The 18451-nt window shown below is 45.0% G+C and overlaps 1 protein-coding gene across 1 annotated transcript in view; it reads right to left on the bottom strand.

Moving 5' to 3' along the window:
- PPP1R12A (protein phosphatase 1 regulatory subunit 12A) overlaps positions 1-18451 on the bottom strand; it is a 297833-nt gene that overhangs the window by 62956 nt on the left and 216426 nt on the right. Inside the window, exons 16-20 of the mRNA XM_082254983.1 lie at positions 12652-12742; positions 11159-11338; positions 10093-10261; positions 9754-9872; positions 4760-4825 (exon numbers count right to left, since the gene is read on the bottom strand). Of these exons, the coding sequence (XP_082111109.1) occupies positions 4760-4825; positions 9754-9872; positions 10093-10261; positions 11159-11338; positions 12652-12742 (625 nt within the window). The remainder of the gene's footprint in view (positions 1-4759; positions 4826-9753; positions 9873-10092; positions 10262-11158; positions 11339-12651; positions 12743-18451) is intronic.

Raw genomic sequence — 18451 nt, 5'->3', positions numbered from 1 at the left:
CTTTGGTAAAAAGGAGGGTCTGGGATGGAAGACTAATTTGTCCAATGAAGGTGGACAAAGACCACCACACAGCAGGTGCTGACAAGGGATGGGACAGCTGAAGTGAAGGTAAATTTACTTACAATTTAAAGTGATTCTAAAGCCAAAATGTTTACCCTAATGCAGAAGACGTTTTAGGACTTGCTGTGCCCCCACTCCCCTTTTAAACACTTCCCTCCCTCGATCCAGTGCCGTGCCCAGCTGCAATCTTCTCTTCCCTCTTTACACAGGGACTGACAGGCAGCAGAAGGAGCCATTGGTTTTTCTGGTTTTCAATAATGATGGAATGATATTCAGATATACCATGGTCCTTCGAAACATGGGTTTCAATAGCCTTGCTGTTAAAGCCAGTGGCTGAGAAGCAGAATTGAGCAGGGGGCATTGAGACAGTAGGTCTGTCCTGTTTGGAAGAAGCCATAGGCTTTTTTCTAGACATTTAAAGGTTTGAGTCTGTGTACCAAGTTCTTTTAGGCTAAATTGGTGCAACGAGAATTAAAGATGTATTCTTCATGAAATTACCAGACCATCCCATGTTGATGGGGAGCTTTTCTTCCCTGGGCTGACAGGTTCCGTGAACTGTGAGACTGGGACACTCCCCAGCCTGTGAGGCTGGCATCTGTTATCACCTACCATAACTGTAGAGAAACAAATTATCCATTTCAAAGGCTAGACTTGAAATTAATTTCTTGACTAAAGAGAAATATAGGAAAGATCAGAGGTGGAGTGTGTTTGTTCCAGGCCAACAGAAGGTTGTACTGGGGAGACGTTAAGTGGAATGGAGTGTAGAGAAGAGCCTTAAATGAGGCAACCTTGAGGCCAAAGGCTCTGATCCCACTGAGAAATGTCTTTTGGATATTAAGGTCCCAAAATGAGATTTTGCATTTCAAGGAGAACCTGGTTAGCCTGAAAAAAAATAAAAATAAACAAAAAAAAACGAATAGGAGGCTAGAGGGCAGACTTTTTAAAACTGATTACCTAACCAAAAACCTGAAAAATGTGAATAGTGCTTTGGACATTTGAAGACTGTTTTTTGGAAGAGGAATGCTTCAGAAGGTGTCTAGGTAACCTGTAATTTGGATGAGGTTAAGTAAGGGTCAAGTTCCTTTGTGAATACTCTGGTATTCGGATAGGCCAAGCAGCAATTAGACAAACTGAACAGGTCTGCCTCCTACTGTGAACCACAGCAAATGATGATGAGCTGGATAAACGGTAGGTAACATGGAGGTAGGCATCTTGGGTCCAACTGATGCCGAGTATTCCTTCGTCTCAAAGAGACAATAACTGACCTTGCACATAACATAGAAATACAAAAAGGTACATGTTTAGGTATTTTAGCTTCAGAATAGCACAAACACCTGTGTTGGGTTTTGGTACAATATCATGTTTTAATAGACTGCTTTAAATCTGTCCTCTAGAAGGGCCAGAACATATTAACAGAAGACCAGGTGGCAGTCCTCAAGAACGGAGACAAACCCGATGATGAAATATCCTAGAAGTAGGGATGCACCGAATATTCGGCCGAAAATAGAGAAAATAGCACTTTCGGCGTTCGGCCGAATAAGTCAAAAGGCCGAATAATTTTGAGCCGAACAATGTCAGCTTCCGCCCTGACCGCTCACCTTCCTCATTGCGGCTCGCGGCTCCCTTCTCACACGCCGCCGGTGTCCTGTCCGGCCGCGAGTAGGGGGTGTGACGTCACGTGCGCATCCCGCCCCCTGCTCCTGACTGCGGCTCCTTCACACTAGGTCCACGCCCCGCCCCCCTGTTCGTGGCTTTTGGCTCTGGCTGCAGTTCAGGTATGTGATGTGGAGCTGAGCACATTTGGGGGAGAATACGGTAGCTGGCAGCTGCACAAGCAGTGTGCAGACTGCCATATGTTGTTGCCACTTGCCATGCTCATTACATTAGAGTGCCCTATAAAGTGCCCCTTAAAAAAAAAAAAAAAAGAAAAAAAATGTGCCCAACAGAGTGCTTCCTTGACATAAAATGTGGCCATCAGCGTGCCCCTTATTTTATGCTAAGGGACATGCTGATGAGCATATTTTATGTTAAGGGGCACTCTGATGGGCATATTTTATTTTAAGGGGCACGCTAATAGGCATATTATGTTAAGAGCAACGCTGATTTAAATATTTTGTTTTGCCCATCAGAGTACCCCCTAACATAAAATGTGCCCATCAGCGTGCCCCCTAAAAATTGGCAAAATAAATGGAAAAAATGCGAAACACCGCGTTCGGTATTCGGCCTTCGGCCAAGCATTTCATTATTATTCGGCTTCGGCCAAGAATTTCATTTCGGTGCATCCCTACCTAGAAGCACTCACTGCCCTTGAGGAGTCTTCTTTAACAAAGACTTTTTTTTATATTTTGTAACCCATAGGTCTGTATAACAGAAAAAAAAAAAATTGGACCTAGAAGTCTGAGAACATCTTAGGACCACCTGGAAAATCAATAAGGGAATCAAACTGCCTAAAAGAACCTCAAGCGCCCTAGCCACATTCAGTAAATAGAGAGGGATCTCCTTGGGGTGAACAAAAAGGTAACACATTACAGTATATCCTTTTAGAAGTGAAAATCCTTCCAGCCAAATGTGATGGCCACAAGAAAAGCTACTTTACAGGATAACAAATTTATGGAAATGTTGTAAATAAGTCCAAATTTATGTTTTTACACTGACAATACTAAATTAAAATCTCACACTTAAGAGTGGGGGTCCAAAAAGGATGAGCAACATGTGCAGCCCCTTAAATGAATGTACAAGCAAGAGGACTATCAAAAAAAACAACATATAGGGCAGACATCAGACCCCTGCCTGTACTAAAGGGACAAATATTGTTCTACTCCTAACTGAAGAATGAACACATAAGGCTCGTACACACTTAAAATCGGACAAAATATCCTCTGATTTTTTTCTCTCTTGCTAAGCGTTCATTACCATTTTTAGTTGACAGTGCATAATCACGAAATTTTGTCAGATTTTCTTTTTTTTTTTGGGACGTTTTTGTTCGTAGAGTGTTATGCAAGTACGTATACGTGTGACCCCGAGGCAACTTGACGAGGCATCAGCAACTTCCGATCAGGCGCGGTCTTTCGTATCCAATTTTTTGCGGACGTACTGCGTACACATTAAATCAAAGTTGGTCGTGCTGGGGACAGACGATGAAAATTTTTGTGTTTGTCCCTCCGTTTTTTTTTTCATTGAAAATGTCTGCATCAGCTGCTGAAAGTTGTGTACACACTAGCCGAAAATCGTACAATTTTACCTCGGACGGGAATTTTCGGCAGATTTTCTACTAGTGTGTACTCCACTTTAGACACATGGGGAAATCCCCTTAAACTGACACAAGTGGAAAAACAGGTTTTCCATTGTCTACAATAAATCTCACTGGAATTTAACAAGCTTTTACCCTTTTACTGCAGCCGGAGATGTGAGTAAATCTGACAAGCCAGCCGATAGATGGAAGATCTGCAAATCTCTTGAAAGCAACATCACTTCCCGGTTCTTGGTGTCCCAAAGCTAATGTAGAAAGGTCCGCACAACATTAGCTTTATTGGAGGACAAGTGAGACATTAGGGCTTTTTTTACGTCCATGATGTCTCATAAAAGAGCGTTACCAAATACAAGCATGACATAGGGGGGACTTTATGGCCCCTACTTAATGGGGGGGAAAAAAAAAAAATTTAATGTTACATCCTACACTCAAGCACCAAAAATCCACCTCCACCCCAAAATTCAAGGCCTATCATTCATGATAAATGCTAGACGGATAACCTGTAGAGGGGGTTTAAAGTATCACCTAAGGAAAATATAGGGTATAGAAGCTTGGCGCTGTTTCATAGGTGCATAACATTTTAGGGCTAAACATAATCAATATCAATTCACTCAGCACTACCTCATCTTTTATATTTTATCATTGTTGGGTAATATATTGTGTTTATATCCACTAAAATTATTTTTTGTGTATTTTTTTTTTAGTGTGACATACAAAAATGGAACTACCCATATTTTATTCTATAGACTATTGGTTCCTGAAAAAATGTTTTGGAGGGTTTTTCATAATCTTCAGGCCTCAAATGATTTTTTTTAAACTGTACAAAAATGGTTCTAGCAGCAAAAGGGGTTAAGCATGGCCAGAGTAAGCATGTTTAAAAGACCCCTGCCTCTTAAAACCTATGTTTCAACAGCCAATGAGTAATAAGCAGGGCGGAAGACTGGTTCATGGGATGTTCGATATGGACACATGAGACCACAGTGAAAAGAATGGAGGCTGGTATCCCACAATTCCTTAAGCCAATCTGATCCCACAGAAGTTTCCATGATAAAGGAAGGCAATAACTAAATAAAAATGTATTCAAAAGTTTAGAGAACATAGCGAATGTAAAAGTTCATGATGGGATTATGGCTTCCTTTGGATTTCAAAGCTGCAAACAGATTTGCAATAAAAACCTCAAAACCATTTGGTTGGAGAAACTGAAATGGCAAACCCCAGAAAGGCTAACTGTCCCATGATATTAAGACACAGGAAGATGCAAAGAAAAGAATCAAGGCAAAGCAAGATCTACTTAGTAGCCTTCAGATACTTCTACCCGCAATCATGTATCAGCTATGCTTGCATCTCCTTAAAAATAGTTAGGCATCCACCTCCAACCTCAAATAGAACAAGAAATTCTAATGCAGGACTAAGAAGAAAGAAAAAAAAAAAAAAAACACGCAAGCTTACTTTGCTGTCTTTTTTGTTGGTGCTGTCATCTGTGTCCGACTGATGATCTTGGTCATTTTCATCACTCTAATATAGAAAAATAAGGAAATAAAATTCATACAATTTGCTGGCTACAAAAAGTTCTAAGTTAGTAAGATGAAAAACATGCATACATTTTTAAACAGCTGTACATTTAGTGCTAAACAATAAAAAAAAAAAATAAAATGAGTTGTTTACTGGCAAGTAGTCAATGTCAGTCCTAACAACCAGACTCCAGCTACCATTTTTCAGTGTTACAGTGCATCTGGAAAGTATTCACATCGCAGCCTTATTCCAAAATGAATTAAAGCCATTATTTTCCTCAAAATTCTACAAACAATATCCCAAAATGACAACGTGAAAGATGTTTATTTGAAATCTTTGCAAATTAAAAAAAAAATAAAAAAAAAAAAAAACACGTACATTAGTATTCACAGCCTTTGCAATGACTCAAAATTGAGCTCAGGTGCATCCTTTCCACAGATCATCCTTGAGATGTTTCTACAATTTGATTGCAGTCCATCTTTGGTAAATACAGTTGATTGGACACAATTTGGAAAGGCACACACCTGTCTATAGAAGGTCCCACAGTTAACAGTGCATGTCAGAGGAAAAACCAAGCCATATAGTCCAAGGAATTGTCTGTGGACCTTCAAGACAGGATTGCATTAAGGCATAGATCTGGGGAAGGGTACAGAAAACGTTGTGCAGCATTAAAAGTCCCAATGAGCACAGTGACCTCCATGGTTCGTAAATAGAAGTTTGGAACCACCAGGACTGTTCCTAGAGCACTCCGCCCAGCGGGGAGTAGGGCCTTAGTCAGAGGTGACCAAGAACCTGATGGTCACTCGGACAGAGCTCCAGCATTTCTCTGTGGAGAGGAGAACCTTCCAGAAGGACCACCATCTCTGCAGCACTCCACCAATCAGGCCTGTATGGTAGAGTGGCCAGAATAAAGCCACTCAGTAAAAGCCATGACAGCCCACCTGGAGTTTGCCTAAAAGGCACCGGAAGGACTCTCAGACCATGAGAAACAAAATTCTCTGGTCTGATGAAACAAAGATTGAACTCTTTGGCCTGAATGGCAAGCGTCGTATCTGGAGGAAACCAGGCACCGCTCATCACCTGGCCAATACCATTCCTACAGAGAAGCATGGTGGTGGCAGCATCATGCTGTGGGGAAGTTTTTCAGCGGCAGGAACTGAGACTAGTCAGGATCGAGGAAAAGAAGAATGCAGCAATGTGCATAGACATCATAGATGAAAACCTGCTCCAGAGCTCTCTGGACCTCAGACTGGGGCGAAGGTTCATCTTCCAACAGGACAAAAATCCTAAGCAAACAGCCGAGATAACAAGGGAGTGGCAATAGAACAATTCTGTGAATGTCCTTGAGTAGTCCGGCCAGAGCCTAGACTTGAACCCGATTGACTTTCTCTGGAGAGATCTGAAAATGGCTGCGCACAACCGCTCCCTATCCAACTCAAAGGTGCTTTAAAGTATTGAGCAAAGGCTGTGAATACTTATGAACATGGGATTTTTTTAGTTTTATTAAAATTTGCAAATATTGCAAACTTTTTTTCACGTTGACATTATGGGATATTGTTTGTAGGATTTTGAAGAAAATAATGAATTTAATTTATTTTGGAAAAATGCTGTAACATAAAATGTGGAAAAAGTGAAGAGCTGTGATTACTTTCTGGATGCACTATATATTAAAGTTAAAGGGCTCCTTTTCACCAGATGCAGTAACTTGTGTTTTTAAATGCAGCAAAAAATCGCAGTACAAATGAACAGTATATGCAAGAAAAATGATTGTATTCCAATGAGCTTAGTTTACATAATTGCAGTACTTACTAATGCTTTTGAAAAAAGTGCAGCATGCTGCATTTTTTCTGGACCACAACACACCAAAAAAATATGAATGCAAGTGAATGAACCACAAATGCGCATAGACGCAAACACACCACAAACGTGCATGCACACACATGTAAATTCAACTTCGTAAAGAAAATAAAAATTATGGAAAAAAATGCACTGCAAACAGGCATGCAGGAATGCACAGAGAGCACAGAGAGCACAGAGATTATGGTGTAAACGAGTCCTAAATCTGACCTTTGTTTTTCTTTAGTGCCCATATAATACCTGTTCCAAGCACCCAAGTAATTTACATGTAATATGATTTTAGTACTCGCTTTATCGCTTTTGTGGCTGGCACATTGGAATGTGAAGGTAAGCATCCTTGATGTCAATAGAGGTGAGGCAATCCCCCTGACTTCCATCCCCCTGGATGCCACCCCTGAGCGAATGGTTTCCATACGGAACTTCTGTACCCGCACAAAGCAAATCAGCGCCTTGAGGTCCAGAACTGGATGCACTTTGCCTTCCTTACTGGGAACTGTAAACAGGTTTGAGTGAAATCCCTGAAAACATTCCAAAGTCGGAACCGGGACAATTACCCCTTGATGTAACAGGTATTGTACTGCCCCAAACAGAACCTGTATGCGGTCCGGGGACAAGCACAAGTTGGAAGGAAAGAACCTTTGCCGGGGGACAAAAGTAAAACTCGATCTTGTAGCTGGACAAAATTACTTTGTGGACCCACTTGTCTTGCACCAGGGAAGTCCACAGGTCTGGAAACCAGCAAAGATGCCCCCATACGCCTGATACGGGTGAGGGTGCACCTTCATGCTGAAGAAGCCTTGTCCGCAGGTCTGGAGAAGCCCACTCTTGGCTTGCCAGACCAGGTTCGTTTGGATCCTCCGTAGGAGGCCCTGAAAGGCTTTGAGCCCTTGTCAGATGACCCCGAGGGACAAAAAAAAATTCTTTTGAGCCGAAAAGGAAGGCCCACGTCTAACGAGGTTCATTGCCCTTAGTACCCTGTGGGAGAAAGGTACACTTCCCCCCTGTGAGAAGTTTTCTGATGTCATCCAGGGTAGCTCCAAACAGGCAATCTCCTTGAAAGGGAAAATCAGTTAAGGCCTTTTTAGAAGTCTGGTCTGCAGACCAGCATTTGAGCCAAAAGACACGCCGAAGGACCACTGCCAAAACAGAGAGCCGAGCCACTAGGGGAGCCACATGCAAAAGAGGCACAGAAACTGCAGCCCCAGGACCAGCTGATCCGCCAGCTCAGCAAAGGCAGGGGGGAGCTGTTCTCCCTCCAGGTCACGACGTAAAAGCTTAGCCCACTCAGTCTGAGTTTGCGACACCAGGGCAATTGTGAATACCAGCCTCAGTGCCGAACCAGCCAGAGTGTACATATTGCGGGCCACAGCCTCTGCCTTCCTGTCAGCCGAATCCTTAAAGGCCGGGGACTCTTTAACCGGAATCATGGCTGCCTTGATCAATCTGAAAAGCGGAGGGTCCACCACCGGTGAGAACAGTCCAATTCTTAAGGGACTCCTCATAGGGTTAACGCCTAGTAAAGCGCTAAGGGACCCCACGGGGACCCTTTGGTCATCCCCACTCTTTAGCGAAAATTCTGTCAAAATAGGCGGGGAAAGGAAACACCTTTGCCGCTCTGGATGGCTTGTGAGTACCAAAGGGAACCTGCTCCTCCGTCGCAGCCTCCATCTTCATGGTCTCGCGCACAAATACAATCAGCGCTTCCATCCGCGCCCTTTCGTGTGCGGTTGCAGACCCAGCAGAGTGACCCACGTCAGTGGCGGCCGAGTCAGATTCAGGATGTGATCAGACAGATGAGGCAGGGGAAGGCTGGGGGCGCTTTTTGCTAGCCCGTTGCCCGAAGACCACCTCCACCCGGGACACAAATGGCTCCAGGACCGCCGTCAGTACATCGATGGATGGTTGATACCCAGAGGGGCCCCGCAGCCTCAGAGAGGGGATCAGATGAGTCACCAGGGGGACCCTACAAAAAGTGTAAAACACTGCAAGGGCCAACTCTCACCGCGCTGGCAGGACCACCCAATCGCCAGGCACAAGTACCAAGCGATCCTTGGAGAGGGAGAGAACCCCACCAGAAACAGGCACCTACAGCCACCAGGATAATCTGCACTCCACACGCAGCGATCAGGAAGTGAAAGGATCCAGGAGTCAGCACCAGGGGATGAACAGGAGGTCCCACCACTGAAATTACTGCCCACAGGGCTCCACAGTCATGGCCGCCGCTATTTTCAATGTCAAACCACCGCAAAATGACTCTTGGACTACACAAAATGGCCACCGTGTATACAAACACAGCCTACAACAAAATGGCGGCACAACAAGGCTTACAGGGACTCAGGAGGGAACCCAGGCCCCAAGGAAAGACCCAAGTAGGATAGGGGGCCCTGGTAGGAGCCCCAGCAAGGTTCAACCCCCCCAGCACAGTCGATCACCTTGACACCGGCAGCACACCCCCTCGGACCCCATCACCAGCATAGTGACTTTTCCCCAACCCAGGTGGTGGATTAGACCACCCAAACAGCCCCAACATATGTGGAGGGGGTAGGGTGGAGGGACAGAGGAAGGGGGTTCCTGACGGGAAGGAGGGGAACCTGGGGGTCTGACCGTCCTGAGAGGCCCACGTCCACCCCAAAACCCTCCAGGGGGGAGAGGGGACAGCTACTCACATAACAGGAACCAGGAGGGCACAGCTCCAGGCAGAACCCCTCTCTATCGAAATGGGGGCTGTAGGCCAGGAGGAATAATGCGACTCGGGCCGAGACCCCGGTCGTATGCGACCTCACGAGGCGTTTAACTGGCAGGCCAGCCCCTATCCAGTGTCAAAAGTCAAAAATAAAAATATATATTTTTTAAAACCAGTCTATTTTAGTTTTGCCCAAGTGCATTCTGAATTTTCGATTTCGGTGCACCATTTAATGAACCAGAGCCTTCCCTTCAGAATCAATACCAAAGGACATGGCAAAACAGATATAAGGTTAGGTAATAAAGCTTAAAGATCTTTGTAAATTTGGGATTTCAAGTAGGAAAACAAAAAACAATGAGTCAGGAGATCAAAATATATCAACTACACTTACATCTTGCGTCCAAAAGGAAACCCCAGTAGAACGTCTTTTTTCTCTCGGTCGCCGTCTTTCTCGTATTGATTTTGACTGAGACTTGTCCTCCGACTCTTTTTCCTCCTCTTTCCTTTCATCTGAAGAACAAAATTATTCATAAAGTGCCTGCTAAGGTTTTAGAGAGACAGATTTACCCATAGAAACAGCAGGCAGACCTGCACTACAAATGACTTTATGCCATGATAAATGGACAGAAAGTGAACACAATATAAAGATCTGTAACACAGCAGACCATACAACTTGCAAATAGATCACAAAAACAGAGAAATCTTGTTTAAAAAAAACAAAATTCGTTACCTTTCTCCGGCTCTTTTGCAGTAAGCCTTGAGAAATTTGAATATGAAGATGAGAGACTAGTTAAGCTGCTCGGTCGGTTTAACTGACTCGAAGAATATAAAGAACCAGTAGATGAAGAAAGTGACGGTGTGGACGATGTGACAGTAGTAGTAGATAACGGTCTGTACCTCTGGAAAAAAATAATTAAATAAAAAAAGACAAGAAATAAGATCAGATTCATAATTTTTAACACTATCCCTATAGCCGCTACCACTAACAGATTGTTAGTGAACACAATCACAGTACACATGGTCTGGACCAATATCCTACCTTGTCTTTGGATTTCTTTTAAGATCTGACTTCTGATAAGATAATACTGCGCAAACCAGGATACTAGCTTGTATTTCAACTTGCCAAACATCGTTAGTTACATTGGCTTAAGACATGAAATGATCCTCACCTGATCAAGGTGGTTTTGGTTGGGTTGCAGGACGGCCTCACGTCTAAGGGCTCTTTCACACAAGCGGACCGTTTAGATCCGCCTGTCAGTTTTTTTGGCGGATCTGAACGGTCCCCCCATGCATCCCTATGGGGCATCTGATGTCAGCGGAGAGATGTCCGCTGACATCCGATCCGTCAAATCTGGACAGAGGAAAACCCTATTTTCCATCCGTCCATTGGATCGGATGAGAACGGACTGACGGTCGTCCGTTCCCATCCGGTTCCCCCATAGAGATGCATGGGGAACTGACAGCTGTGTCTCCGCACACTGCACGGAGTACAGCTGTCATCCTCCTGCTCAGCGGGGGATCGGTGGATTGATCCCCTGCTGAGATAAACAGAGTCTGTCCGACGGACGGAGTGTGTGAAAGGGGCCTAAAGCAGCAGCACTAATCCCCCAGCCAACTGTTTTCAGTGGGAAAAGTGACCAGACAGCTATGAAAGTTTTCTCTATCCACTGTTTTTTTTCCTCCCACAATAAAATGGTATCAGGAGTTATTTGTCCATACTCTATATTCTCTATTTAGAGGACCATGTATGCTTACTTTTATATTGACACACATGACAGCCTTCATATTTTAAATACCTCCTCCATGCTGGTGCGGGAGAATCTGTACCGGTAATCATCATTTTTATTTTCAGATTCTTTTTTGTCTTCTTGCTTTTCTTTGTCTTGTTTTTCTTCACTTTCCTGATCTTTAGCTTGTGTAGGACGACTTCTGCCAATTGTTTTCTCTGCTTCTTGAAGATCTGTTAATGTGACTCCCTAATATAAGTGTGAAAAATAAATTTAAAGACAAAAAGTAGAAATACTTTAATTCTATACCCTAAGTTCTAAAAGGTAACCCAGGGTCTGCGGAGAGTGGCTCTAAACTGTGGCTGATAGCTGGAGCCAGCCACAACCATATAAGTTTATTAGATAAGCATTTTAGAGAACAGTGGAGGCATGGGACAACTGCAGTGTAACACTTTTTTGTTTTGTTTTTTTACTTTCATACCTTGCCTTTAAAATGCATCACCTAAAAATAGTACAGGATCTCAAGTCCTGAAACCAGCAGTGACAATCTCTAACATCTTGCACTGCATTTTGGGTCACATACCTCTACCTACCGAACCCATGATATGAACAGGTAGTAATTTTATCTGATATCTGGAATTAGAGCTGCACAATTGTAGATCAAATGAGAATCACAATTTTTTTTCTTTGAATAAAGATCACGATTCACTGAACGCTCGGCTCACATTATACAAAAAAATTGGGATAACTTTACTGTTTAGTTTTTTTTTTCTTTTTAATTCATTAAAAAAAGTATTCCTAAAGGAATCACTCCCTCCCTTGCAGGCAAACTCTCACGAGTGTTAGAAAGCTGTGCATGATGTAATTAGCCTATTATTTTTATCAAACAAGAAAGAGGAAGTGGGGTGTATAAGGTATTTACTGTCAGAACAAATGTTTTACTATCTAAAGTCAACACAAGGACAGGTTTAATAAATGGAAAGATGAAAAAATGACTGAAGGGCAGCTTTAAATGTTCGGTAAACTTGCAGCAGAGATGGCAAAATAAAATCAATGCAATCTATTATGCAAGAAATATAATATGGGCTTAAATCATCAGTGAGATTCATTAGGTGGCTTGTCAAGTTAAAGAAGATACATAATTGAGCAAGAAACCTGTATGAGAAGATCAGGAAGCAGCCATGCCCAGACTTGGAGCATCACAGTTCTGGACAGCAAAGATAAGCCTACCAAAGTTGGTGTACTGGATTATGTATGCTTGAAATGAATCAGGGAATTTTTGCAGGACTATCTTCAAATATGGACGCAGAAGACTGTATGCAGCCTGAGCCCTTCTCTAAAATCAGTGCTTAAACACATACACTGCAAACAAATGTGCTGCTCTAGAGCACTATTGCCAAGGGTAGCCACACCAGTATCTGCTCCAACCACCAGCCCATCTCAATACAGCTTAATATAAATGACTGTTCAGATGATGCACACTGCAGTGTACAGTATCATCAGTAAAGGCTTAAGAATGTTCTAATGCGTAAAACCGTAGAAAAATTTCAAGAAGAGCAAACCTGTGTTGATCTTCTGGACTGTCTGGCTTGCCTTGATCTAGCTTTTCTCTGAGACTCTGATTCTTCATCACGAACTGGAGTAAGGTATGACCTGAACACAAACATATCAGTTGTACCAGTACATATAATAAAATGAATGTGTGCTTTGCCCTTGCAGATTCTCCTAAACTGTTGACCACTCCAGAAGGGGAGCAAATGGAAGTTATGTTCAGCTGGAGAAAAGAGAAATGCCTGACTTTCCCCTTCATCTTATATGTGATTGCTGTGGACCTTGGATGTTGAGGTACCTAGCCCCTTCACACGCCCCGGGGCATCTTCCTGTGCAAGATTTAAATTCATACTTTGAGCATACACAGGGCTTCATGTCTTCACTCCTAATGGATTCATGGATGGTAGAAGATCAAAAGTAAAATACACAGCTGGGGAGAGCAGCAGTTTGATCACCCTATTCCTTTACACTGCATGAGCAAAGCACCGGTTCACTGCAAGTTATAGGATGGCAAACCATGTGATTTTCGACTTACCATAAAATCCATTTCTCTGATGTTCATTGATGGACACAGCTCCCGATTCTTCCTAACCATTGGGTTATACTGCCCCCTACAGAAGTAGGACACTAGGCAGGAAAAATCTGGACTACGCCTATAGGCTGTCCTCGGGAGTATACAATCACTTTCAGCTATAGGCACGCCCTTTTTTTTTTTACAAGCAGTGTCAGAAGAAAGCCAAATCCACAGCAGGTTGGATGCTGTGTCCATCAATGAATATCAGAGAAATGGATTTTATGGTATGTCAAAAATCCCATTTTCTCTTTCATTCATTGACTGACAGTTCCTGATTCTTCTTAATCACTTGCTGACCGCCTGCCGCATATATACTGCTGCAGGCTGGCTCAGCTGCGCGAATCGCCGTACCTGCACAGCGGTTCATGACAGTGGTCTTGGGGGCGAGCGCCCGCCCCCACTAGGCATCGGGGATGCAGATCCACAGGACCCGCGGCACCCGTTGCCACCGGGAACCCGCAATCGCTCCCCACAGAGAGAAGGGCGGTCTGATGTTGTAAACAAAGCAGACCGTTATTCTATCTGAAATGATCAGAGCACCTGTGTGCCTCCTATATAGGATCACAGGTCTCTGTGTTCATTTCACAAGTCCCTCCCCCATACAGTTAGAAAAAACTCCTAGTCTCACACTTAACCCTTTGATTACCACTGAGTTAACCCCTTCCCTGCCAGTGTCATTACAGTAACCATTCATATTTTTAGTGTCAAAAAAGTCAGTTAGGTGTCCGATCTGTCCGCGGCAATGTCACAGTCCCGCTAAAAATCGCAGAACGCCACCATTACTAGTAAAAAAAAGTAAAATAAATAAAAAGGACATAAATCTTTCCACTAGTTTGTAGACGTGATAACTTTTGCACAAACAAAAATACGCTTATTGTGATTTTTCTTTTACCAGAAATATGTAGCAGAATACAAATTAGCCTAAAAAGATGAAAAAATTAGTTTTATTTTATTTATTTTTTTGGGAATGTTCCATTGCAGAATGTGAAAAATAGTTTTTTCCCAGAATTCACTTTTTTGTTAGAGCAAAAAATAAAAATTGCACAGGTGATCAAATACCAAAAAGAGAAAGCTCTATTTGTGGGGAAAAAAAAAACCATCACATTTATTTAGGTACATCGTCGCACGACCGCACAACTGTCCGTTATAAAGTAATGCAGTGCCAAATCGCAAAAAATGGCCTAGTGATTAAGGGGGCAAATCCTTCCAGTCCAGAAGTGGTTAACCATTAGGACGTCCCAAAGGAGTGTTAAACATGAGGGATGGGGAAAAAAGCACAAAAAAAAAATTCCCAAGGCTAACCATAGCCAACCAGGTGAGATTGAGCTCAGCCATAAACAACTGGAGCTCACCTGAAAAAACAATACATGCCCAAAGAGGACCAGGTCCTCTAAATAGCAGGCAGCAAAACCTTGCAGCCAAAAGAAGCATCTGCAGATGCCAACACATCCACTTTATAGAAATTTTGTAAAAACCTGCGTTACAGACACTTGATGGAAAGCCCAGGAGACACTAAGCACCCTGGAGTGCTCCTTGACAGGGAAAGGTGGAAGCTGACCCCTGATGCAATAGGCCCGAACCACTGTCTGTCTGATCCATCTGGAAATGGTCGCAGAAGAAGCCCTTTGTGAGGTCCGTCCGTGAGCACAAATAGGGAGTCTGACTTCCTGAAAGACTCCTTAGCTGCCAGGTACAACCCAATTGCCTAGACCACATCCAAGGCATGCAAGGCAATTTTCTTCGGATGTTTCGGCCTGGGACACAGAGAAGGCAACACAATGTTTTCATTCAAATGAAAATCCGAGACAACCTTTGGGAGGAACGACGGAAAGGGGGAAATGAACCGCCAAGTAAGATAAACAACAGGCTAACGCCGTCAGATTAGACACCCTGTGCGCAGAGGTGAAAGCCACCAAAAAAGGCCACCTCCAGGGGCAGCGGAAGGGAAACCTCCCGAACATTTTCAAAGGGAGGCTTCTGTAGAGCTGAAAGCACCACATTAAGATCCCAAGGAGGCAATGGAGCCCGCACTGAAGAAACCAAATGTCAGACACCCTCAAGAAAAATACGCACCAGGGAGAGTGGGGCCAAAGGTCGTTGAAAAAAGACCACCAAAGCGGATACCTGGTCCTTGATGGCACTCAAGGCCAATTTCTGTTCCAACACCCTGTTAAAGGTTAAGATCCGATCCACCGAGAAGGAGCGAGGATGACCCCTGAGAGACTCACACTACAATGTATGTCTTCCATGTACAATGGTGGATCTTCCTAGAAGTAGATTTCCTAGCTTTCAACAGCATACTAATCACTGACTCAAACAAACCTTCATCCTTCAGGACCTGGTGTTCAACAGCCAAGCCATCAACGCCAGCGACTGTAAAGCAGGATGAAAGCTCGGTCCTTGGGACAGCAGATCCTCCTTGAGAGGAAGCCTCCCATATCCCTTCTGCTTTGATCCTGAACAGGAGTCATGGCAGAAATTTGAGAACGCTGGAACGAACCGGTCAGCCCATCTTAGAATACTGGCTACTTACCGAGCCGCCAGGACACTACTTGTGCCCCCGTGATTGACATAGACCCCAGCCATGGCATTGTCCAAATTAATTTGTACCGGACACCTCTGAAGACTAATAGTCGAATGAGCCAGACAAAAGGCTGATCGCTCGGTGTTCCATAGCATTAAACCGGCAGTCTGGACTCTGCCAGAGTCCAGACCATCCGGGGCACATCTGTACTGAGGACGCCTCCCCACCTGGACAGGTTGGCATCCATGGTGACAACCATCCAGTACAGGGGGAGAAAGGATTTTCCTGGTCGAAGAGCCAGAGAACAAAGCCACCTCTAAGAGACCGTGGATCCTTGTCCCATATCACCGGAATCTCTTTAGCAGAGATCCAGTGTGGAACTGCAAAAACAGACCGCCTTGAGGGTGGACACCATCAGGCCCAAACACCCGCATTCAAGCCTGGAGGGATGGCCGTCTGCTGAACAGATGCTGAATTGCCTCCTGCAATGTTTGGAGTTTTTCCAGAGGAAAAAACACTGGCCAAGGCCAAGTCCAGAGTCAGATCCAGATAGTCCGAACAATCAGAACAATTACTGCTTGAAGGAACAAGTCTTGCACTACCCCAAAGAGACTCGTAAGTGATCTGGGGACAAGTGCAGGTTGGAAGGAAAGAACCTTTTTGGAGGATAAGACCAAACTCGATCTCGTAGCCTGACCAAATAACTTTGTGGACCCACGTGTCCTATACCAAGGAGGTCCATGGATCCGGAAACCAGCGAAGATGCTCCCCCACCCCAGATACGGGTGAGGGAGCCCATTCATGTAGAGGCAGCCTTGTCTGCAGGTCTGGAAGAGACCACTTGTGGCTTGCCAGACCAGGTCCTCTTGGAACCTCCAGTGGAGGCCTTTGTCTTGAGACCCTGAGGGACGAAAAAATCTCTCCTGAGCGGAGGAGAAGGGCTCGAGTCTGACTGGGCTCCTTCCCCTTGGCAGCCTGTGGAAGAGGAGTACTCTTACCCCCCGTGAGACCCTTAATGATGTAATCCAAGGAGGCTCCAAACAGGCAATCGCCTACAAGGGGGAGATCAGATAAGGCCTTCTAGGTCCACAGACCAGCATTTCAGCCAGATAATATGCCGAAGCACCACTGCTGATACAGAGTCTAGAAAACAAAGAATCCGCATCCAAGAGACATCACAGAAAAACTGTAGCCCCTGGACCAACTGATCAGCAAAGACAGGGGGAAGTGGTTTCCCCTCCAGGTCACGGCGTAAAAGTTTAGCCCACTCGGTCAGAGCTTGTGACACCAGGGCAATAGTAAATACCGGCCTAAGTGCCGAACCAGCCACAGCGAACATATGGCGGGCCAGAGCCTCTGCCCTCGTATCAGCTGAATATTTAAAGGCCGGGGACTCCTCATCCAGAATGAAGGTAGCTTTATTTAACCTGGAAACCGACAAGTCCACTACAGGTGGGACCATCCACCTTTAACACAGTTAATCCTCATATAGACACGGCAAGCAAAAAGCGCTTAGGAACCACTGTGCTTTGGACAACCCCACTGTTTTGTGACAATGTTGCCAAAATAAGCAGAAAAGTGAACACCCACGCCGCTTTGGAGGGCCTGTGGGTGCCAAAAGCGACCAGCGCCTCCGAAACATCATCAGCCGAAACCTCCATTTTTAAAGTGTCACGCACTGATGTGTCAGTGCATCCATCAGCGCCTTTTCATGCGCGGCTAGAGAAGCAGAGAAAGCATCCTCACTATCTGAGTACTCAGGGTGCGTGGACGCAGACTCAAGAGTTGCTATATACTAAGCTCACTTGGAAAACATCACAATCGGGAGGCCGCCAACTGCGATCCCGCAATGGGACGCAGACCAAGTGCCCACGAATGGACCACCTACTGGATCCCGCAAAAAAAAAAAAAAAAAAAAAAAAAAAAACAAGGTGGAGGGGGGGGGGGGGGGGGGTCGCCCTCCATAAAGGGCATAATAGGAAATAGCCCCCTTAAAAAGGGGCCACTGCCGTGAAGCGGACACACAGGCAGGGTACCCTGATGGTCCCGCAGCTCTAAAAGGGGCAGGTGCCCCACACAATGGGAGCAAGACTGTAAAAAAATGAAGCGCCCCCGAAGCGCCACCCCTTCCAAGGGAGGTGCCAAGCTGACAACATGGCCTAGCAGGCTGCAGCCTAAATTTTTGTGGAGGCCTGGCCACAAGTGCACGGATCCCAGACCAGCACATGCCCAAAAGAAAAGTGGAGGCTTCAGCTGAATGCGCTGGGGCCGCCCTCCGAACGGTGGCGCCCGAATCAGTCGCATAGCCTAGTATGCTGCTTCCCAAATTTTTGTGGATGCCCAGCCACTTGGATGCAAGCCCCAGCAGAGCCAACCAGCCAGGGGCAGCGGAGTGGAGGGTGGATGCCCAAACAGGAGCCAAAAACCCACAGCGACCAAAGAAATTTTAGAGGGGCCTGGGGGGAGGGATAAGAACCTGAGGGTCCCATCGTCCCAAGGAGGGGCCCACATCTACTCCTGGACGGTATTGGGGTGGAGGGGGGACAGCTACTTACCATAACAGGAACAGGGTGGGCACCGCTCAGGACAGACCACCACTCCATCGTCATCTGGGTTCCATCAGCCAGGAGAAACGCGAGATTGTATGCGTCCTTGCGAGACGTTTAACTCGCAGGCCAGCCCCCGTCCAGTGGAGCTATGTCATGGCTGACCT

Source organism: Pelophylax lessonae (assembly GCF_965119305.1).
Source record: "Pelophylax lessonae genome assembly, chromosome: 4".
Lineage (NCBI taxonomy): Eukaryota > Metazoa > Chordata > Amphibia > Anura > Ranidae > Pelophylax > Pelophylax lessonae.
The sequence above is the reverse complement of the archived record's forward strand: the minus strand, read 5'-3'. Positions and strand labels throughout refer to the sequence as shown.